This window comes from Eleutherodactylus coqui, chromosome 5, assembly GCF_035609145.1.
Source record: "Eleutherodactylus coqui strain aEleCoq1 chromosome 5, aEleCoq1.hap1, whole genome shotgun sequence".
NCBI classification, from domain to species: domain Eukaryota; kingdom Metazoa; phylum Chordata; class Amphibia; order Anura; family Eleutherodactylidae; genus Eleutherodactylus; species Eleutherodactylus coqui.
Window position 1 is genome coordinate 113,048,878 of NC_089841.1, and position 23,642 is coordinate 113,072,519.

The following is a 23,642-nucleotide window of genomic DNA, read 5'->3' on the forward strand; positions in this document are numbered from 1 at the left end:
GAGTGGCCGCTGCTGATCATGTGGAGCCGCTCTGGCCAATCGGAGGTATTAGGGCATTGATCTAAAACTACCAATGCACTTAGGGATTAGGTAGTGTAAAGATTGCATCGGCCATCTTGGAGCGTTAAAAAATGGGACCCAAAATCAGCAGATCGGATGGACGGCAGAGAAGGGCAAGTGCAGGTAATATACCCTCTTCTCTGCTCCCACAACAGAATTTTGGCCTGAAACTGGAGGGTTGCTCTAAGTGCACACCAGGCATTCACTTTCATTATTCAACCTACCGTACTCTGTCAACATGCTAGACCTAGACAAGTGTATATCTACAGGGCATTTTTTTTTCTACTTCTGTGTCCCTTTTGACTTGTCTCTTTTTTATGTGATATTGAAACCCCATGTTTCCAGGAGAACAGAAAGCCATTGAAGGCATCACTTCTAGTTGGTTTGTAAGGATTTTTGCTGCCAATTATTTGAATTAATGGAAAGACAAGAATCAAACTATCAAATACACCAACGCAGTAGTAATATGGATCTGCGCCTATATTTTCCTTTATCTTCCAGTTTTTAATATTTTGCACTAGGTTGTAGTTTTTTGTTTTTTTTGCACACATTTGGCACCTTTTTAAGGGTGTATTCACATGGCTATATGCGTATTTTGCTCTATGAATGCGCAGTGTACTCATGGGCTGAAATACACTGTTGACCAGTGTTGAACTGTGTAAGTACACGCACAAAAGTGCACTGATTTTGTTTGTAAATATGCAGGTTTCCTGCATATTTTAAGCTTATTTACACGTGCCTGTTGATTTCAATGGGCTTCTACGGTGCGTAATAAGATGTGACATTTGCATATTTTTTACGCTTTCGCACATTGAATGAAAGAAAACACTCAAGTGAACGAACCCACTGAAAACAATGGGATCTATTTATTGTGTATTAGGCACGCAAAGATTGCGCACCTAATGCGCAGTGTATTTACGCTGGTGTAATGAGCCCTTACTGACTTCGTTCTGCGTAATTCTGCACAACCTTCTGTTGTCTGAGTTGACATGTTATCCATTTTTTAAAATCTTTTCTCTGTTTTGATTTAATATGCCTTCGTGGGTCTCCATTTCATGTGTAATGATCAAAACCCAATGAAGGCAGCCAATATTAGAGTGCTGCTTATTTCTCCAGTGATGGTTTCTAGCGTGATCTCATTGTGTTGTCGGTACTAGAACGTTTCGGGGTATTAGATTTTAAAGCACTTCGATTATAACGTGAGGTACATATAACTCCTGTCTGCTGTTGTGTCTGCAGGGAGGTAGTGCAGATTGTGTCAGCCTCCTGCAGTGTATTATTGGATCATGAGCCTCCGCTCGTGTGCTCATGCTATGAGGGTTTGATAGTACCTCCAACTCATAGCATCTACAAGTTGCTCTGTTAGGCCTTGTTCACACAAGCGTTGTTTTAGCGCAGTAAAGGTACATGAAAAGATCTCGCCTCTACTGCACTAAGGATCGCGTGCATGGGGGATTTTCAGCTATTTTAATTAGCTGTGAAACTGCCCGTTCACACGATCTGAGGTGCGTCTAATCCAGCTCCCATAGGAGTCTACCATACTGTCCTACCCAATTATAGATGGATACCTTACATTTCTTCTTTTCCTTTCTTGATGTCCAGTTGGGGCACATGGCATCTGCTATACTTCACTTGCCTATATCCTCCAGTCTCTTGTTGGCTGTGGACAGATGTATAAGGAGATGCATTGCATGTATTTTGTTATAGCAGTAGTTTTCTTTGAAAAGGAGACCTGCTAATCGGACACGCTCTCCTTGTGTTATGACCTCTTGACAAGGTCTTTCTCAATTGCATTTACAAAATGATACCCCATGACTAAGAAGTAAGCTCCCCTTCCTGGCTCCTTAGAAATAGAAAGAGTTTTGGGGTATTATGTAAAGTTCAAAGGGTCTCATAACATACTGTTGCATTTGTAAAGCTGGCCATACACAATAGATGTTAGCATGGCCATGCCACCAATGTAGTTGAGATCCACCAGCAATCTCTGTCTGTGCACATTGATTTTCTGACATCTCTTTTTGGGGAAAACAAAAATTGCGAATGTTAGTTTTATCCTACCTGGTTCTTTGTTTTCCAGCATAGATTAGCAAAGCCATACTTGTCTAGTAGCCTCTTATCTTCCACCCTATTGAGACAAAATGCACGACACGGTAGAGTTTTGCTTCTTCTTAAATTGAAGTGAAGGGCACTATTCCTCTTGCCAACATATTTGCCGGTTTGTGACCACTATGGAAACTTGGATATGCCCTATTGTAAAGAGGCTTTTCAGGACTTAAAAGTTGATCAGCTCATGTCCGCCGCTCGGGACCCCCAGTGATCTGTTGTTTTGAGGCCTGCTGTCAGTTTGGACAAAGCTGGAAGCCAACGGCTCCTCCTACACTGCTGTGGGCCTAGGTAGAGAATGCAGACCCAGCTTCAATTCCCATGTTGCTGTGATCAAGAACCATGGGGGTTCAAAACGTGCATGCATTAACCATTTTTTTGGCCTAGATCTTAAGGCCCATCTAGACACAACCATTATCATTCAAAAGATGTCTTTTGAACAATAATTGTTGTGTCCATTTACAGCGCAAGGTGATCGCTCAAACGTTGAGCGATCACCTTGCGCTCCGAGCGGGGGATGCAGAAGACAAGCGGGGCCGCTTGTCTTCTGCATCCAGCTGTTCTCTGCTTGGGGTGCCCGGCTGTTATACAGCTGAGCGCTCCGAGCGGAGGATACAGAAGACAAGCAGGGTGGCCTTGCTTGTCTTCTGCATCCAGCTGTTCTCTGCTCAGAGTGCCCGGTTGTTATACAGCGGAGCGCTCCGAGTGGTGTCTGAAGAACGCAGCTGGACAGCTCTGTTCTTCATACCCAGCCTGTGTTCAGGGAGCAGGATACAGCTGAAACCGTAGTATCAGCTGTATCCCGCTGTGAACTCCTGCTAAGGCTCATCGTTGTCTTTCAACACGCTGAAAGACAATGATGAGCGACGGCTTAACGAAAACTGCACGACGTCAGTGCAGTTACACACAACGATTATTGCTCAAAAGACGGCTTTTGAGCGAATTTTGAGCGATAATCATTGTCTAAATGGGCCTTTAAACTGATTTTTATCCTTTATACTTCAATAAAAGAAAAACTCTTACCCAGTGCTTCTGGACGACGACTACTCATATCCTGTAGATAGATGATCAATAATTTAATATTGATGAACATATGAACGGCATGTGCTTGTTCATTTGATTCTTAATTTGGTGGAAGAACCCTTAAATTGTCCCCTGCCCACAGCATAGGGATCAGATTGCACTAGCTGACTGTTGTGGGTCCAATTGCGGGGAGTCTGCATCAATGGAGTGATGTTTCCTTGTGTTCACCACTGCTCCATTTGTTTCTGGTGGGCCACTAGAGATAGCCAAGCACTTGAATGTTATAACGTACAGTAAGAGGAAAGGTTGTTTTTGTTTTTGTTTTTTTTTGGGGGGGGGGGGGGGGTTATTGCATTGATCTCATTAGAATAATATTATACAATGGATTTGAGAGCCTCAGTTGGTTGGGGTATTTTTTCTCTATCTCTAAATCCAGATGCATCCAAGTGACGCCTCCTTATTTTTTTTTCTTATGATTGCCTTGATGTGTACTATTCCACTAGATCTTCCAGTCTTCCACAATAGTATACTTTTTACCAACTGAAAATCTCTTCAAAGTACCAAATCCCCCACTACTTTGACTGCCCTCTTCACACTTCCCTGGTAGCTGGTCACATTGAATATGTCTCCCCGCAGACCCTCACTCACAGAAAAAAGAATCAAGGAAGTATTCTCATTCTGGGAAGTGTAAAACCAGAAGTCACTATGGGAGCTCTCTACTACGAGGTAAGGCATCCAGTGGTATTCCCTGCAGCACAGTAGAGTAGCGGTGCACCCAGGAGTGGCCTTGCTTCCCAATGCGCCTATGCCGGATCCTCCTTAGTGTTTATATCGCCTTTAAGTCCTGCTACTTGTGCACTAGGTTTGGGTTTTATATTTCTGTTTTTTTATTAGAGACCTTTTCATTTTCTTTCTCCCAGAATTAGTTGGGTAACTCGTGGACCTATAGTTGTCAGTACAAAATATAGTAATGCTTTAGATTTAGCACCTATATGTAAGCTGACCTTCCCTAGTAGTTGTTCTGCATTTGCTGGCTGTTTTTGTATGTACTATTATTTGACTAGAGGGATTGTATGGAACATACATTTTCGTAAAAATATATACATTAGCAACATTTACTATTATATGCTATCTGCATATTAGTGTATGCTAGCTATATATTTGGGATGGGATTGGATCGCTTCATGTTGTATCTTGAAGGTCTTTACCCAATCAAGTTTTTGGCTACCTAATATATTACAAGGTATACTAATAATTATATATGAGTTGACAAGTTACAAATTAAGCTTTTAAAATGACAGCCAAGTGGGTTAGGGTCCTTCCACACGGGACAGCTGTTGTCTGAGCGGTAGTAGCTCCTGTGCTTTCACGCGGAAGCAATAGACGCTCAGTAAATGGAGGCAAAGCAGGCCAGAGATCGCTTCGGCTATCCGCCTCCATTCACAGGCCGATCGTCATTTGGTTTTTATGCCTGTAGAAACGGAACAAATTTATCATTTGCTTTGAGACACTCAGAAAAATTATTCAGATTCCCGCGATCCCAGTGAGAATCTGAACAATTATTTTTCAGTGTAAAAGGGCCCTTAAAATAATAAAATAAATGGTACTTACCTGTCAGTGCTGTAGGCGTATGATTCTCCCGGTCTCTGGTCTGTCGACAGTGAAAGTCCGATAATCCCTGCCTGCCAATCAGAGGATGCAGTGTCACAGTTTGGAACTCCTGGCATCATGGCATCCGGGATGTGAGCGCTGATGCCAGGAGAATGGGTAGTCTGATTGGCAGGCAGCTGTCACCTGACTTCCAATGTCAACAGAAACGGGGAGAATCACAGGGTTTCCTGTCTGCAGAGCGTTGAGTACGGTTTGTTTCATTGTCTTAACTTTAAAAACGTTACTATAACCAGACAATCCCTTTTAAGAATTGATTTTTTATTTTTGCAGTTGTGATCAATAATCCCTAAATGTGTGAATTTGCATCTGCTTAGCATCAGGGGCATTAGTGAGGGCTAGCAGTGAGGTGGGGGGATGAAGCCTAGCTTACAGTTATGCATTTCAGTTCATCAGACATGTTTTTCTATACCGAACTTAGCAAACAAGTTGTCGTAGGTTTTTGTCTTTTTTTTTGGACTTGATACACAACTATTGTCTTGTTTTAACCAGAAACCTCTCCTAAGCTGTTTCTTCAGTCTTGGAAGGCCTCTATTCTTTAGAATGTCAGTAAGGGGTTTACGTCAAAAATTTCAAAAACATTTTTGCTTCTCAATCTTATTGTGGCAGTATGCATTCAGGCAGGGACTTTTGTAAAGCATCAGGCAGAAAAGTAGTAAAAATGCTCAAAAATAGATGAGTCTTATTATAGCAAGATTACAGAATTTTCTATACTAGCCCAGGGATGCATTTCTACACAACCCTCAATGTGGTGGCTTTTTTATACAACTACCTGTATTTGGTAGACAAGGGGAGCAAATACAATCTAAGCAGTCATTGATGAGACCCGTGACCACCTGATGTCATAACCCCTCCATTGTCCCACATGTTTTGTGCCTTGTCTCTATATATAATCCCCCTCGTGTGCTTAACCTAGTGTCATAGGCTAAGATAGTTGTTGTTTTGTAGACACTTGCCAAGATGTATCAATGAAAAAAAAAGTTTCTTAGGGTACTGCAGACCTAAAGGAGTTGTAATGTAATATGAGTTATATAAATAGGTTCCATTGATTTAGTATACAGTCAGACGATCTAATGATATAATTTGGGGATAACTGAAGAGAGACAGATTTCAACAATCTAATTTTTAATCTAATTACCTCTAAACTCACATTCACTCCTCTGCAGTAAGCCAGCAAACCACCTGTGCTCTGTATGATAATGAAGCATCTAGGAGTCCTACTGTACTATTTATCAGAGCTTTGAGGTCCGGGGGATGCTATACATTGTAAGGCATTGCCCATTTGCTCGCTTACTGCAGGAGAGTGAATGTGAGTTCGGAGATAATATCAGTGGAATCTTTCTTTTTAGCTGCCTACAGATTATAGTAGTTTAGGGCTATTATCTATGGTCAGTTTCTCTTCAAAAGGAATCTGTCACTGGGTTTATACTGCCCTTTGTGAGAGCAGCATAAAATAGTGAAAGATCCTGATTCCGGTTGTGTATCACTACTGTATGACTTCACACAATATTTGTGAGGTCTCCAGGGCTTGGCAACATTTCTTTTTTGTACTTTTCGAAGAATAAGGCCTCATGTCCACGGGGAAAATCATGGAGACTCCGTAGCGGGTCCCTCCTGCCCCGCGGACATGAGGCCTAAAATCAGAATAAACTCACCTGCTCCGAACGATGCGCATCTTCCTTCCTTCGCAGCCGGATCTTTTTTCTTCGGCCCGGCGGATGTGCTCGGCACGCCGGCAGCGTGCCGCGCGCATGCGCCAGGCCGAAGAAAGAAGATCCGGCCGCGAAGAAGGGAAGAACCGCATCATCCGGAGCAGGTGAGTTTAATTCTGGTACGGGTCTCCCGCGGATCCGGACGGCTTCCGTAGGCTTCAATAGAAGCCTGCGGGAGCTGTCCCCACGGGAGACCCGCACGAAAATGGAGCAGGTCCATTTTTTTTCCCGTACGCGGATCCGCTCCTGGCGGGAAAAATGACATCCGCAGGTATTTAACTACCTGCGGGTGTCCGATGCATCCCTATGGGGCGCGGATCCGCGTGCAGGAAAAACGCTGCGGATTTAAAATAAAAATTATCCCGTGGACATGAGGCCTTAGTGCTAAACCCCTGAAATTGGGAGGCTCTGTCACTTCTTTGTGCTGCCCTCAGATGGGGCAGCAGAACCCTGGTGACAAATTCCTTTTTTAGTATATAGTATACTTAGAATAGGCCTATTCAAGATGTGCAATTTGAATTTCAATAAGTTGTTGTTGGTTCCTTTCTTGAAAAATAATCGGCAATTTTAATATTTAGTGGAACTTGAATGTTTGTTTAACTGGTAATTTACTTCTGAATTAATAAAAATTAAGAAAATGTTTACCCACCAAAGAGATTACCTCCCATTTACTATAGGAATGTATTAAAGGGCTTTTCTGGGACTAAAGTATTGGTGACCCATCCTCAAGATAAGTCGTCCAGTAGTTGTTCGGTGAGGGTCTGCCATTCGCAACTTTCGCCAGCCTGATGTTTTCAATAGGCTGAGATTGAGCTGCTGTAACAGGCACAACTGCTATATAATGCAGGGTGCTGTGCCTGCTATGGACTACAGTGGCGCTCACCCATCGCTGTCACTTCAATCAGCTGATTGTCGGAAGTCCTCTAGTGGCAGACTCCTGACGAAGAACCGTTGATGACTTATCCTGAAATTAGGTCATCAGTACTTAGTCAGTCTTGGGAAAACCTCCTTTCAAAATATATGTGAGCGGGGAATGCACAAATGTAACATGTCATGTATCTGTTACCGATTTGGCACATGCCATAGCATGCTATACCCATAAGAGAACTTTTTGCTAAGTTTGAAGACCATATAATACGATAAGGTTTGCATATGAAGTCTTGCACTTTAAATTAGTCTTCTAGCACAGGATATAAGCAGCAGATTTAAACTTTCAGAATATTCTTATGAGGCGCTCTCATTGCTGCTTTTTTTCCCCACATTCCCGAAACATAAAATGCCTATTAGCAAAAATGACTAGATTCATTAAAAAAATCCTGTTTTGTTGAGCAGAAGATGGCACTGGATCCTTTTGCTGGAGGATGGGTATCATGTTCTATCTGTAACAATGCCAGTTGTTGTGTTCAGTATGGTGCCAGATGAGAGCTTATTACTGCATGTTGCATGCGTCACTTGTGAATGGAGGTACACTAGGTTTGCTGTATTTTCTCTAACTCTCACTAGGGTCTCACTGCGCGGGTCTCTTTAGTACTACTGTTCTCGGGGCCTCTTCAAGTGCACCTAACCTACTGGACTATGCTCGTGCTCATCGTAAAAAGCTGACTACTTCTGGCTGCATAGATGGTATGTGCAAATACTCGCACACCAGGTTTGTGCAAAACCTGTCCCTCCCACCAGAGGATGGCATGCGTATTTTTGGTGTGTTAAGTTTTAATTTTTTTTCTTTTTTTTGTTCAAAGTTATTATTTATTTATTTTCCCCCAATAACTTATCTGGGAAAAACTTAAAAACCACAATGATAAAAATAACAAAATATCAATGTTTCCATCTTCAATTCTATAAGTTTTTTTCCTTATTTTTTTTGATACTTTGAGAGTTTTTTTCTTCCTAAATAGAATGTGTCTGAGCCCAAAATCTGGAGAGAAAAATTCATTTATTAATTGATTTTTATTTATTTTTTTTGCATCTTTTCTTCTGACTCCAATTCGAAAGGCTAAAACCAAAGTAGCCAGCTTTCCTCTGGAAACTGTTTCCTCTCCTAAACCAAGTTTCTTTTGCTGTGGTGGCACTGCATGCTGCTGGACTTTAACATTCAAACCCACGGGGAAGCCTTCTCTTTTCCTATATTTCCTCTTTTTATTTGGTAGCTTTTATGAATTTCAGGTACTCTTTTTCTCTTTCTTAGACGCCACACGCAGCTCTGCTGTTAAAAGGTTTTCTATCTCATTTGCTCGACACCCAACCAATGGTATGTTTTGTTTATTTCAAATGATACCCCCATGCTTCATATTTTTCATTTGGTTTCCAAACATGGGATGCAAATTCCACTTCTCTTCTTTGGTCATCATCTCATTGGCTTTAACATTTCACTAAATTAGTTTTGTCTTTTCTCAAGCAGCAAGCCTTTTTGTCTTTTTTTTTTTTTTTTAATATCATTAGATGTAATTTTTTAGTTAAACGCCATTAAACATCGGCATCAACATGATTATCAAAATTCTGATTAACTAATCGCATATTTTTTTTCTCCTTTCATACTAAGAAATGTGTTTTTGTTTTTTTTTATACACATTTTTTTTGTTTTATTACATTTGCCTGGACTTTTATTTATATACAGGTTTCTTGCCTTATGAAAGTCCTTATGAGATGTAAATATATATTTTATTGTATTCCTGGTCTTTCAGCAATTATTTTCACGTCTCCTCTAGTTGGTAAATCCCTAACACAATAGAGCTATCCTTGGGAATTATTTAGACCCCTTGTGAGGCTCTTTGCATTTTTAGTCAATGATTTATTTTACCCAGTGAGTAGAATTTGTGGTTGGGTTTTTTTTACTGTTAATTTCCATGAATAGTAAAAAAAAATGTTTTGTTGTGGTTTTTATGTAGTTCTAGTATTAGCAGATGTGAAGGTAAGTATTCGCCAATAGTTAGAAGCAGACTTGTGAGTGTTGTACTGTACATTGCACTGTCTTTGCTCTTGTGGTGTTTTAAATGGCAAGTGTGCTTTATTTTGTTTTTAGTTGTTTGTATGTTTTATGAAGGTTCTTTCTTTACATGTATAGACTTTAATGTCGTTTTGTATACCTATTGTATGTCTTCCAGGATTTGAGCTGTACTCCATGGTGCCTTCCATATGCCCCTTAGAGACCCTCCACAACTCCTTGTCTTTAAAGCAGGTGGACGAATTCCTTGCTGCCATTGCAGCACCTTCGAATGACTGTCTCTCGGATACTCCAACAGCTTCTCCTTGTAGGCGTTTATATATTTTTCTGCTTATGTATGAGTTGTTAATATTGTGCATCCGTATGTGTACATAATATAGATAAGATGTTCCTACAAGGTTAATGTGGTGGTCAGAAAGCCAAAATTGGGTATGGTCGACTATTGTGACGTGCGACACTAATGTGTTCTCTCAACAATCCATTATTTTTCTTCCTTTCATGGAACTGTCCCTGTTTTGGACTACTTTTGAGGAAATGTCAAAGTAGACTAATCGGGGTATTTATGTAAATCTAGATGGCATTTGAGGTAGGAGGCCTAGCCTACATATATATGAAATGGGTATGTTTTTCAGTTTTACGCACAGCACATAATTACACGACATGTGGAAATGTATTCATTTGCACCTGTATGTTGGCAGTACTATATTGAATGTTGAGTCTATGGGAAACAATATGTGGTATTTTAAAAGTTTTACAACATGCTCAGGATATTTTTATTTTTTTTTAGGTACTCCTGGATATCCTGGTCATAGTGGTGGCAGGAAAATATCTCTGAATACATATACTCCTACTAAAATACTTCCAACACCGTTGCTTATGGGTACTGATGGTGCCATATGCGGTCCTGTTGCTTCATGTAAGTAGAATGATCAGAACATGGCATACTTGTGATCTTTATTTTTGGTACAGCTTAACACTGCATATTAGCGTCTGGTCTTTAACAACGTGTGCAATAATACATTTCTTATCATTGATAATAGTGAGAAACCCCCACCCCTTATTGACCATTGAGTATTGCGGGTGGGGGGGTTTGATATAGGATCACAACAGTAAGGCCGGGTTCATATGGGCGGATTCGAATTGCGGAATCGGTGATCGGCGTCCACGGCAAAACAAGGGCATTGAAAAGCATATCTTTTTTGTTCGCACTCGCCGATACGAATTGCGTATTCTGCGAGTGGAAGAAAAATTGCAGCACACTCTATTCTGCCATGCATGGCCTCCATTTAAGTCTATAGAGGCCATCCTATCCATAGCCCATACGCAGCGATTGCTCAGGAAATACAAATAATGAGGGGAAAAAATTTGCTGTGCATGACCGACGGCGAGCCACCGCAGCCATCTGCAATACAGTAGTAGCAGGGCCGTGTGATGACCTCACTGCCGGAATCCGCTGTGGGCCTCCTACATACAGAATCCGGTCTGCCCGTGTGGACCCGGCCTTGATGTTTCCGTGATGAAGATAGCTCTAAAGTGCTGGTCACTAGGGGTGTCGCTTCTTTCTAGTTTGCTGTCTACTGCCTGTTATGGGAAATCTGTCTCTAGTGATAGACACTAGGGGGTCTTGGCTTGCTGCTATAGAAGTCTACTGCTTATGGAAGTCTATGGAGAGGGGAAAAGGGAAACAGATGGATAGAGAGACACAAAGATAGGACAGCTTCTAGTAAGTGTTATATCGCCCCCTACTGCTTGAATTCTATTTAAATTGCTTAGTGCTTCTCTTTAGTGCCATCCATACTACTGCTTCTCTGTATTTGATAGAGCTAGAGGAGCAAGATCTGCTCCTAGTCTCTGTGTGGAGTGTATGGGAGACTACATAGCAGCAGTCTCCACCCACCAGCTCAGGAAAAACTTGAATTAGACCTCATGCCCACGGCCGTGTCGGACTCCGCCAGCTGAATATTGCAGCGGACTCTGACACAGCGCCCCCCAAAGACCCCATACTCGCCTCTCCAGAACCGCTGTGTGAGTCCCGTCCGGCAAGCCGGAGCATGTGCAGTGCAGTGCATGACGCGCCAGCAGTGGGCGGTGACGCATCCTCATGTACGCACATGGCAGCTTATTATGGAAAGTTACGTGTGCTTTAAACTTTTTTGTTTTTTAATGAAATGTTTGAAGTTGCTTCCATATCCTTCAGCCAACAGGGTTCATACTGTTTATATACTTTTCCCCTTTTCTTTTTCCTGTCACTTGCAATGATATAGCCCCTTGTCCTACGGATGGCAGTGGACCATCAAGCACCATCTCTACATCCTGTGATGTATTCTTAGAAGATGGCAAAAGAAAGGAAGTGGTCAAAGAGAAGACTCCTCCCCGGCAAGATGTCTGTATACAAGCAAGACCAAATCTACATTCCTGAATAGTTGTAGCAATGCAGCATTAGGGAATTGGAGACTGTTGTATCTATCTCAGATATTTAAATATTTTTTTACTTCATATCGTGTTGTATATACTGACGGCTTAGATGAAATGTACATTCATTGTTTTGTGTTTACATTGTATGTAACTTGCAGGTTGCACATCCAGGAAATAAATTAATGATGGAGAACATTGCTACAACTTTCAGCCATAGACTGAGAATTTGGGGACCTGTAGTTCAAGCAAAAACATGCACACCAAAGAAGGCCACTCTGCAGGGATGCGTATTTTAATCAATGATTCTATGTGCAACGGTAGATGGAAATGAAGGCTTGTATGTAAACAGTGCATATGTAGTGTTGGCGGTCCATAGAGCCAGATATTGGTATTCATATTCTAAACTTATTCTGTTCTACTAAGCCAACTAAAGTATGATTACTTTGACTAATAACACTATTTTTTACTGTTGTTCACCACTTGCATACACGTTGTTTTATGCCTATTAAAAGGGTTGTAAGAAAAGAAAAAAAAAAACTAAAAAAAGTAACTTTGTAATATAGACCTTATTTCTGTGGTGCAGGTTGAAGGCGTTGTTCACGTCTAAGGCTCTTCCATTGCAGATTTTCTTGAAAATCCAAGATAAAATGGAGCTGCGTTCAGCACAATTTCACCTGGGAAAATGCCAGCGTGTATAACAGCAGCTGGAGGTAACCCATTATAGTCTGGGGGTCCGGCATGCATGTTTTATGCCATTGTTCGACTCCTGGGACAGAACCAAACAACAGAAAAAGTGTAAATGAGTCCTTACTGGAAGCAGCAAGCCGTGTAACCATGATGTTGTATCCTGGTTGTTATGGCAGAGTCCAGTGATGTGTATTAGGCCTTCTGCAGACGGCCGGGTTGGCCCCTGCAGTGACCAACGTGGCTCACCTCCTTCCAGCGTCTTCTCTGCTATGTGCTGGCTGCTGCTCAGACGGCTCGTGCGCAGAGGTGATGTTTCTGTGCAGGCCCCTGTGAGGCTCGCACAGAAATAGGACCTGTCGCTATTTGTTTACGCGCGAGTTTTTACACGGTCAAATCGTGGCTGTCTGAATAGGATTGCAGCGGGCATGGGCGGAAATTCTGCGGAAAAATCCTGCCGTGGACTTTCCGCCCATCTGCAGGAGGCCTTACTGCCATAATGTGTGTGTTTAGTTTGTTTTTGTTGTTTCCTAGAAATGTATAAAAACTAACACTTGTTTACTGAGCCTCACATTTCCAGTAATGAATTTGTATATACTATATCTGTTATGCATTCAAGGTTAAGGTCTACCTGTATGAGGAAGGCTGGGTTCACACGGGGCATAATTGCCGTGGAATTTCCGTGCAGACTTTCGGCATGGAAATTCCGCCTGCGACTTTTTATCCCGGGATTAGCCAGCAAAGTAGACAGGATTTGCAAAAATCTCATCCACACGCTGTGGACGATCTGTTACACTGAAACTGACATGCCGCGCGGAATTCAAAGACGCAGCATGTCAATTCTTTCCCCGTTTCCGCGGCGGCGCCTCTATGGGGAGAGATCGCCACAGCGTAATGCAGGCGGTGAAGCTGCTCCGAAGCCTGCGGCGAAAGGCTTTGGGTTTTTCTAATTTGCATTTCTCTCATGGAAATCTCGCGGTATTTCTGTGCGGTCATTCCGTGAGATTTCTGCAGGTTTTCAGTCCCGTGTCAACCCAGCCTAAATTTTCTGGTACATAGTCACAGCAACTGAGATGAAAACCTCTGTAGGGTTTTACCATAGGTCCACATGTACACAAATTTCTTCCGATTTCACCTGTGGATTGGCGCAAGTAAAAATCTGCAGCACATTACAGTACCAGGTATGTGGATGGCATTCAACAAAATCCCAACCACATGCTGCAGACTGCTGCCGTGCATCGATTGAATCACGATGTGGATTTTAAAATCCACAGCATGTTGATTCCTGTTTTCACCGTGTATTTTACCCCCATCAGTGTAGCGGGTCAAAATCTGTGGGAATCTGCAGCAAATTCCACAACGAAACTCACATGTAACATTCAGATCTTGCTGTGGATTTGGTGCCAAATTGTGTCAACTTCATAGAGCAAAAGAATTCACCAGGTTTGGGCCTTGTATTACAGAGTTCCTTTTTTTAATTTTTTTAATGACTACACCTCTTTATTAAAACCTTTACAACCCTTTTTAGAGGGAACAAAAACCTTTTATTATTTTAATACAGTTAAGCAAATTAGTAATCAAAAATACCCAATTTAATTGGAAATGCTTACAGCTTCGCCAACAACCAACCATCTGTTCCAAACCCAATAGACACTAGATATGTAGTAAACTCCATTGATTTGCATGGACCTAGTCATGCCTTGAATAGTGTTTGCCAAAATATTAATTTCAGATTTATGAATATGATGATGTATTCAGTAAATTATCCTTATTAAAGGCAGTGTGTATGTATAGCAGCATGCCTAGTGGGACAATGAAACATACATATAGCTCAAGTTACACATTGATAAAATAAGGGTTACATTTAGCATTTGATGCAAATGGTCATTATACTACTATTTTATATTATCAGTACGGTCCCACAGTTCTGTCCACGGGTTCTCAGAACGATCAACAATGTAGCTTGCACAGACCCGTGTGTAGGGAGATCTCTGTGCTTTTATAAATGGTTACTTTAAATCCATACATGACAGTCAGATGTACATATACATTACTGTTCTATACATATCAGACTCTTGGTGGGTTAATAGCTACTAGATTTCTCCTGCCCACTTTGCTTATTCAATTTTGTTTTTGTTTCAACGAGAAGCTCACAATTCTTGTTAGCCTGAGAAAACAAGCCGGTGATGTCACGACCAGCTTATTCACATTTGGGCAACCTGTTCAGACAGGCAGATCATTATTGGGGATCTTGAACTTACTCAGTATTTCACATTCCTATGTGAAACAACGAAAGACCAGTTTTTAATGCAACAAGAAGCCAACGGTGATTTTTATGCCGGCTGAGATTGAATGACGAACGAGGAGCGTAGGATTCTCATTCGTTGTCCAGTCATTGACTCGCGTTTTAACTGAACGATTCGATTTGTTTAACCCTTTGCAATCCAATTTTGGATTCAGGTTTCCTAGGGGGCTTTCTCTTTCTGCCATTATACAATGGCGCCATCTGCTGGCTAGAGCCAGTACTGCAGTATGGGACCTGCTGGGGACGCCCTGGACAACAGAGCAGCCAGTAATATACAGTAAGAATACCCTGCCGGACGTCTTCTGACATCAGAGCTGTACAGCCTTCAATCAGAATGTCTTTAGACGTCAGACAGTGGACTGGAAAGGGTTAATGTCGTTAGTTTAAACGATTTTTGGAACAATTATCGTTCCTGCTGAACGCACCATTAGTCACTGCCGACCCTCTCTTATCTCCCATAGGAAGAAAAGATTGGCATGTTGAAGTCCAACTTGTCTGATCCCAGTGTTTTATCTGGTTTATGGGCAGCCTCAGATGTGCTGTTCCTGTGAACCTACTTATCTATTACAATCTGCTCTTATAGATCCGGTCATTTGAAACAAGTACAAGGCTTTACGCACAAACGGGCAATCGAACTACTGTTGCTTTTGTTTTGTGTCTTTATAACTGTTACATTAACTGTTTTTTCACATTTTTTTTTATTTCCCCAAGGTCACCTTCGCTTGTTCAAAGCCAAATACTTCAGTTGCTTGTACTGTATATCAGTCTGTTCAGTGTTGCATTGTCAGTTCTTTATTATGTCTTTTTCCACATGCTAAAAGAATTGTTTGAGGACATTGTTGAGATAGTCATATACTGCAGGCTATATACCATTTTATTAGTATATATTATGTATATACATGGACTTTGATTTGCATTTCTGGAACTGCATTTTTAGGTATGCTATATAGTTTACATTCTTTATTTTCTTCTACTTGTAACATTTCAAAATATAAATTATTTTGTTATCCTTTAGTCAGTCCTTTTATTGTCTCAATTTTTACGCAAATATTTAGGGTCCTTTTTTATGAAAGCAACGCCTGGATCCTGCACAATTCTGCTGGACAGAGCTTCGATTACCATTCATGTTAAGGTCCATTTAGATGGGACGAGTGTCCAACACTCGTCCCTGCACATACTCGCTGATGTGCATCTGCACGGGAGCTAGTATCGCTGGCTCACAGCGGGGAGACTGCAGGAGATTTTTCTCCTCGCGCTTCCAGGCCCATCTCCTTTGACTTAACATAGCGGCCGTTCAGTCCTGAACGGCTGCTGTATACAGTGAACGGTCAGCTCATCGTCCATGGTTTATGCTGCATGAACTATGGATGAGCTTAACGCTGATCGTTCAGTGTAAATGGTAGCTGTTCTGTACTGAATGGCCGCTATGTTAAAGGAGATGTCCCGCGCCGAAACGGGTTTTTTTTTTTTTAAACCCCCCCCCCCCGTTCGGCGCGAGACAACCCCGATGCAGGGGTTAAAAAAACCACCCGCACAGCGCTTACCTGAATCCCGGCGGTCCGGCGTCTTCATACTCACCTGCTGAAGATGGCCGCCGGGATCCTCTGCCTTCGTGGACCGCAGCTCTTCTGTGCGGTCCACTGCCGATTCCAGCCTCCTGATTGGCTGGAATCGGCACGTGACGGGGCGGAGCTACACGGAGCCGCTCTCTGGCACGAGCGGCTCCATAGAAGACTACAGAAGACCCGGACTGCGCAAGCGCGGCTAATTTGGCCATCGGAGGCCGAAAATTAGTCGGCACCATGGAGACGAGGACGCTAGCAACGGAGCAGGTAAGTATAAAACTTTTTATAACTTCTGTATGGCTCATAATTAATGCACAATGTATATTACAAAGTGCATTATTATGGCCATACAGAAGTGTATAGACCCACTTGCTGCCTCGGGACATCTCCTTTAAGTCAATGGAGAGGAGCGCGAGGTTAGAAACCTCCTACAGCCTCCCTGCTGTGAGTCAGCGATACTAAATCCCAAGCAGTTGCACGAGAGCGGGTATGTGCGGGGACGAGTCTCGGGAATCGTTTGCCTGACACTCGTCCCGCCTCAATGAGCCTTTAGATTCCTCTGTCATTGGTATATCAAGTCTATTTCTTCTGGGTCTCTAGTGTATTTGCTGATATCTGCACCCAATATTCTACCAAAAGTAAATGGACACCTGAGCAAGAATCAAAAGTAGTATTTATTTACATATGTCAATACTTAGTGGGGTGTCTTTTGTCCCCAATGACATCAGATATTCTCTGTGGCGTACTTTCTACTAAGGTCTGATACACGTCAGATGGTATTTCCCTTCATTAAGCCTGAAAAATGTTTGGTGAGTTCTCCCAAAGATGGACGCTGTTTATATTTCCTGACTTGACATTCCAGTTTGTCCCAAATATATTCAGTGGGTTCAGCTCCGGCCTCTGTGCAGGCCGGTCCAATCGTAGAACATTCATATGCTCAAAACAACGTAAAACCGCATTGTATTTGTGACAAGTTACATTGTCGTGTTGGAGGTGTTGCTGACCATTCCTAGAGTATTGTCGACAGCGCAATATTGTCTAGAATGTTGAGGTACACCTCCGTGTTCATGGTTCTTGCCACTACAACCAACATACCAAGACCATAAAGGAACCTCCGCCATACTTATCTGTTGGCATAATACACTTATAAGCTTACTTAATTACTGGTCAACCCTGGTTTCTCATCATTGTAGGATACCCCGAGACCAAGATTTACTGCTGAACTGAAGAGGAATTTGGACCAGAGTGGTCAATTATTATGAAAGATTGGCATTTTATTCCCCACAGCAAATCTACCTTTCCATCCAACCCCTTGCTTTAGCCAACTGACTTGGGAGACCTATTGTGCAATTGAAATACTGATTAACAGTGTACCTATTATTTCAGTTTATGGATCATATTCAAACTTGCTCTACAGCAGGGATCAGCAACATGGGCTCTGCAATCCATGATGCTGTTTGGTAAAACCCGATTCTAAGGGGTTTTCTGGGGCAGGTGAAGATAGTGTAATTGCCAGTACTAGTAATTGCTCGTGCACCCCCTATTAAAATCAATTACCCCTGCGCCTACAATTACCTGCGCTGCCCGCTTCACAGATCCGTTTCCGCTCTATAACCTATGTAGTGCTGTGCTGACAGCAGGTGCCCAATCAGTTAATCAGACAGATTCCCCAGCGGCAGACCCCGGCCGATCAACTATTGATAACCTATCCTAAGGATAGGTCATCAACAGTGTGTGCGCAGAAAACTACTTTTAATTCTTTGTGGGATAGGAAATCTACATACCTGCTCACTGCTATGGAGGAAAGTGACACAATGGCACACAAAGCAGAATCCACATGCATCCAATGCCTTTTTCTCCAGAGTTCAGCTGTTCATTCCTCGAAGTGTGTGTCAAAGTAGCATCCTTGTGAATGCCAGGTGTTACGGTTTCCCAGCATCACATTGCCTCTCCCAACTTGTCTCTCGTACCAAAACGCATCACCAGAATAAATTGCATTCAATAAAGTGTATTCTAGTGTCCACTTTTCCCAAGGTTTGCAAAGCACATGGCCGTCCACGTTACGTAAATGTGATTGATCGAACTGGCCCACCTTCTTACATTACTCCATCATCCAGTTCTGATGCTCACATGTCAACTGTAGGGGGTTTATTGGTGTTGGGAGGAGTTGGCGTAGGCACTCTAATTGGTCTGGGGCTACACCGCCTCATGCAGGCAAGCTGAGGTGTACGGTGTGTAATGACACCTTTCTATTTATACGAAGCATTAACATTTTCGGCAATATCTGCTACATCAGCTCTTCAGTAGGATAGCCTTTACTCCTTAAGCACTTGGGCTCCCTTGACATAATAGTCAGCTCAACATTGGTCATTCCTTAGGCCTCCCTCACACAGGGCGTTTTATACAGCGTTTAGTGCTGCCTTTTCAGCCCAACGCTAAACGCTGTACAACACTCCCATTCATTTCAATGGGGCTGCTCACACAGGGCTGAAAACGCAGCGCCTTCCAATGCTGCGCTTTGACAGCGATGCAAGTTCTATTTTGGGGCGTTTTCAGCCCTGCGTCGCCCATTAAAATGAATGGGAGGGTGACTGGACCTGCTGGATATATATTCCCTAGGGGAGTGGTGCCCATGCTAAACCGCAGCTGGAATTACTGGGTTTACTCAATAAAACTGTCCCGTATCTACCCACGTTTTGAAGCATTTGACAAAGTATCTCATACGATACTTATTGAAAAAAATGACCAAATATGGGATTGACAAGGCAACTCTTAGGTGGATTCAGAACTGACTGAGTGATAGTACTCAAAGAGTGGTCGTAAATGGCTGCACATCCAAGTGGAAGAATGTATCAAATGGGGTACCACAAGGCTCTGTCCTAGGCCCAGTGTTATTCAACATTTTTATAAATGATCTGGAGAGGGGAATTGATGGGAAACTGATCAAGTTTGCTGATGACACATAGCTAGGAGGGATAGCTAACACTAGGGAAGAGCGAGAAAGAATATTCAAAAAGATCTAGAAAAGCTTGCACAGTGGGCAGGGACTAACAGAATGGTATTTAATAAGGGGAAATGCAAAGTCCTACATCTAGGCAAGAAAAATGAAAAAAGCACATACAGAATAGGAGGAATTGGGCTTAGCAGCAGCACATGTGAAAAAAACTTGGGTATACTAATAGATCATAGACTGAACATGAGTCAACAATTCGATGCAGCAGCCAAAAAGGTAAACACAATTCTGGGATGTATTAAGAGAAGCACAGAGTCTAGATCATGTGAGGTCATTATCCTCCTCTACTCTTCCTTAGTCAGACCTCATCTGGAATACTGTGTCTGGTTCTGGGCACCCCACTTTAAAAAAGACATAGATAAACTGGAGCAAGTTCAGAGAAGAGTTACCAAGATGGTAAGCGGTCTGCAAATCATATCCTATGAAGAACGGTTAAAGGATCTGAGAATGTTTAGCTTGCAAAAAAGGCTGAGGGGAGACTTAATAGCGTTCTACAAACATCTGAAGGGTTGTTACACTGCAGATGGATCAGCCCTATTCTCATTTGTACAAGGAAAGACTAGAAGCAATGGGATGAAACTGAAAGGGAGAAGACAAATTATATATTAGGAAAAACTTTTTGACAGTGAGGGTGATCAATGAGTGGAACAGGTTACCACGGGAGGTGGCGAGTTCTCCTTCAATGGAAATGTTCAAACAGAGGCTGGACAAATATCTGTCTGGGATGATTTAGTAAATCCTGCACTGAGCAGGGGGTTGGATCTGATGATCCTGGAGGTCCCTTCCAACTCTACCATTCTATGATTCTATAATAGAGCCTGGGAAGACTGAGAGCAGGGCCATTTCTATGGTTAATTTCACCTGTGTCCGGCAGATAGTGTGAAACTCCATCACTTCCCTCCACAGGGTAGCAACTGCAGGACAGCTCCACCAAATGTGGGATATGTCCCCACTGTCGTTATTACATCTCCAACAAGTGGGCGATGTAAGATGAAAGATTTTGTGTAATTGATGTGGAGTCCTGTACCCAGGAGATAGAATTTTGAAATTTAGGTCCTGTAATTTGTAAGATGATAAACGTTTGTGACACAGGCCTCAGGCCCTCTCCCAGTCCTCCCGTGAGAGGCTCTGACCTAGCTCTTTCTCCCAAGCGGCCATGTATGCAGAGGTCTGGGTCTCCGTCTCCCGTACCAGCAGCAACCTGAATAACCTGGGTATCATATACCTCGGACAAGATGGTGACACACAGATTTGCTCAAATGGAGTGAATGGGCCGGAAAGATCCACGCAGCCCTTCAACTGAAAGTACTACAACCACGAACCGGGATGAGGCCCACCTCCCCTGCGGTCTCCGCCAACGGTCCCAAGCTCGAGGGAGTCATTACATCCTAGAGAAGAGGAATTGCTGTGATAGGTAGTCCCTATACAGGGGGTCTTCGCATGAAGGCCGCAAATGGGGGATTAGAGACCAGGGGAGTGAGGGGACCACGCACCGACACCAGGCCGCTGGATGACGCAAAGTCTGCTCAGGCCCTAAGAAGCTGTCCAGGGAAAGGAGAAATGTTGGGGACTGAACTTATGTACTTGGGCTGGATCCAAACCACACCCCACAAGGCCCCCAGCACTAATGTATGCTCCGCCTCCACCCACAATTTCGAAAACTCCCTCTTGAGGAGGTCCAGTATACAGTTGGCAATGTTAGCTTTATAGTAGAGGGAAAGGTCTGGTAAACCCAGTCCCCCTTCCCCCTTAACCCTTTGGAGAAGTGCATCCGGGGTTTCCTTTCTCTCCACATAAATGTTGTGATTAGGGAACGCAACCTCTTCAAAAGGGAACTCAGGAGCTTCAGTGGGATCGTCTGACATAGGTAGAGGAACTTGGGTAGAGAGTCCATCTTAAGGACATTGATCCTCCGACTCTAGAAGAGGAGTAGGGTTTTCCATTTCACCTCTCTGTGCTTTTAATGTTATGCCAAAATAAAAAAAATAGCAGCTCTCTATAGTGCAATAAGCGGGGGCTAGTGGAACAGTGAAAAATAGGAGTAAGGCTTCCTGGAGGCGTTGTGATAGCGGTACAACTTGCTCATAAGCCCGTCAGAAGTAAGCAGCAGTTTCCTCAAAACCGGACCGGTAAGAAGCCTCTGTTAGCCAATATAGCACAAGAGAAGATCAGGCGGTGTAGGCATGCTATGGGAGGAGACCTGGCATAGTAGACCAAATTTCTTCTGAAAATGCATTTCGCTACCGGAATGGCAGCTTCCTCAAGTGGTCTGAAGAATCACCATTCACCAGAATAAATTGTCAACTAGCCGGGGTCTCCTGTCAATGCAAAAAGTAGTGTAAAAGTAAGGCTGATTTCTTCATACATGAATGGACATAACCGCCAAAATGACATGAAATGATCAAAGAACTCTTAAAATTTTTAATGCACCTTGCAGATATTCAATGTGGGTGCCGTTGGTGACTCAGTAGATGTCATCGGTAGTCCAGTTCTTCCAAGATCTGTCCCAGCATATCTTGTATTGATTCTACTGCAGTGGAAATATGTTATTTTAGCTTGTCTAGTGTCACCAACGGCGCCCACATCGAACATTTGTAAGGTGTATTAAAAACTTGGGAGTTCTATCTTTTCATGTCATTTCGGCTGCTTTTGTTAATTCATGCATTAATTAATCAGAGGCCGCGCACTGGCATGGCCTATTTCTTGTACATGAAATGGACAGGAATACGATATGCCATTAGTTTTTTTTCTTCACACAAACCATTAATTCCTTTAAAAAAATAACCCTGGGCAGGTATTAATAATAATACCCTTTATTTGTATAGCGCCAACATATTCTGCAGCGCTTACAAAGCAGGGGGAAACAAACAAAACCACGGTTACATGTAGTAAGCAATTGATGGAAACAGTAGGGGTGAGGGTCCTGCTCCAACGAGCTTACATACTACAGATAATGGGGTGATACAGAAGGTCAAGGGGCTGGAGATGTGGATGGTATGGTGAGGTGGAGAGTGAGGGATGCTATACACACAGACAATGGTCAGACTTAAGCCATATGCTTGCTGAATCGGTATAACTGCAGGGGGCAGTTGATCACAGCTAGCAGGGAGTGCAGTCAGTAGGACAGGGAGAATGTTATCAGGCGGAGTACAGAGGGGTTTGGTTTAGGAGATGTGGTATGCCTCTATAAAGGCACGCTTGAAGTTTTGTGTGTGAGGGATTGCCCGGATAGTTTTGGTAGTGCGTTCCAGAGGACAGGTGCTGCTCTGGAAAAATCTTGGAAGCGGGAATGAGAGGTTTGGGTTAAAGGGGCTTAATCTGATTTTGTGAGCGGAGGGCACAGGCTGGGTGGTGGATTGAGATGAGGGATGCAATGTAGGGTGGTGCGGTGCTGTGTAAAGCTTTGTGGATGAGGGTGAGTTTATATTAAATTCTGTGTTTGACAGGCAGCAAGTGCAGTGACTGGCAAAGGGAAGCGGCATCTGTGTGGCAACTGGCCAGGAACATAGTAACATAGTATGTTAGGCTGAAAGAAGACATCTAGTTCAGCCTGGTTCCACCCCCCACCTTGTTGATGAGGAAGATGAGCCTGGCTGCAGCATTCAAGGTGGATTGGAGGGTGGAGAGTCTGGTGCAGAGGACGCCAATCAGCAGGGAGTCCTGCTGATTGGCGTCACAATCGAGAGGGCGACTGTGAGCATTTTTAGCATGTCCACAGTGAGAAAAGGATGGATTCTTGTGATGTTCTTGATGTGTAGGTGAAATATTCAGGTAAGAGATTGGATGTAGGGCGTAAATGAGATCAGAGTTAAATATAACCCTAAGGCAGCAGGCGTGCTGGGAGTTATGGTGGTGCCACACACTAAGATGGAGATGTCAGGATGAGGTCGGTTAGCAGAGGGCTGAAACACGAGTTGGTCAGTTTTTGAGAGGTTCACTTTTCAGGTAGAGAGAGCACAAAGTGTTAGAGACAGCAGACAGATAGACGGGATTCTGACGGAATGGTGCTGTGATGTCACAAGAAGAGGTATATAGCTGGTGTTTGTGGGGAGCCTAACTTTTGCACCATTCTCTTTGAATTACCCTGTAGAGATTTTGGTCCTGGCAGAGCAGAAAAAGGAACGGCTTGACACCAAATCACCCCTAGCACAGA

General features: G+C 43.0%; 1 protein-coding gene across 1 annotated transcript in view; it reads left to right on the forward strand.

The window, feature by feature from the left end:
- Positions 1-15,925, forward strand: part of PPIP5K2 (diphosphoinositol pentakisphosphate kinase 2) — a 97,195-nt gene extending 81,270 nt beyond the window's left edge. Inside the window, exons 27-32 of the mRNA XM_066603034.1 lie at positions 3,823-3,912; positions 8,070-8,189; positions 8,752-8,814; positions 9,668-9,814; positions 10,295-10,423; positions 11,772-15,925. Coding sequence (XP_066459131.1) covers positions 3,823-3,912; positions 8,070-8,189; positions 8,752-8,814; positions 9,668-9,814; positions 10,295-10,423; positions 11,772-11,926 — 704 coding nt within the window. The 3' untranslated portion in view covers positions 11,927-15,925. The remainder of the gene's footprint in view (positions 1-3,822; positions 3,913-8,069; positions 8,190-8,751; positions 8,815-9,667; positions 9,815-10,294; positions 10,424-11,771) is intronic.
- The last annotated feature ends 7,717 nt before the right edge of the window (positions 15,926-23,642 follow it).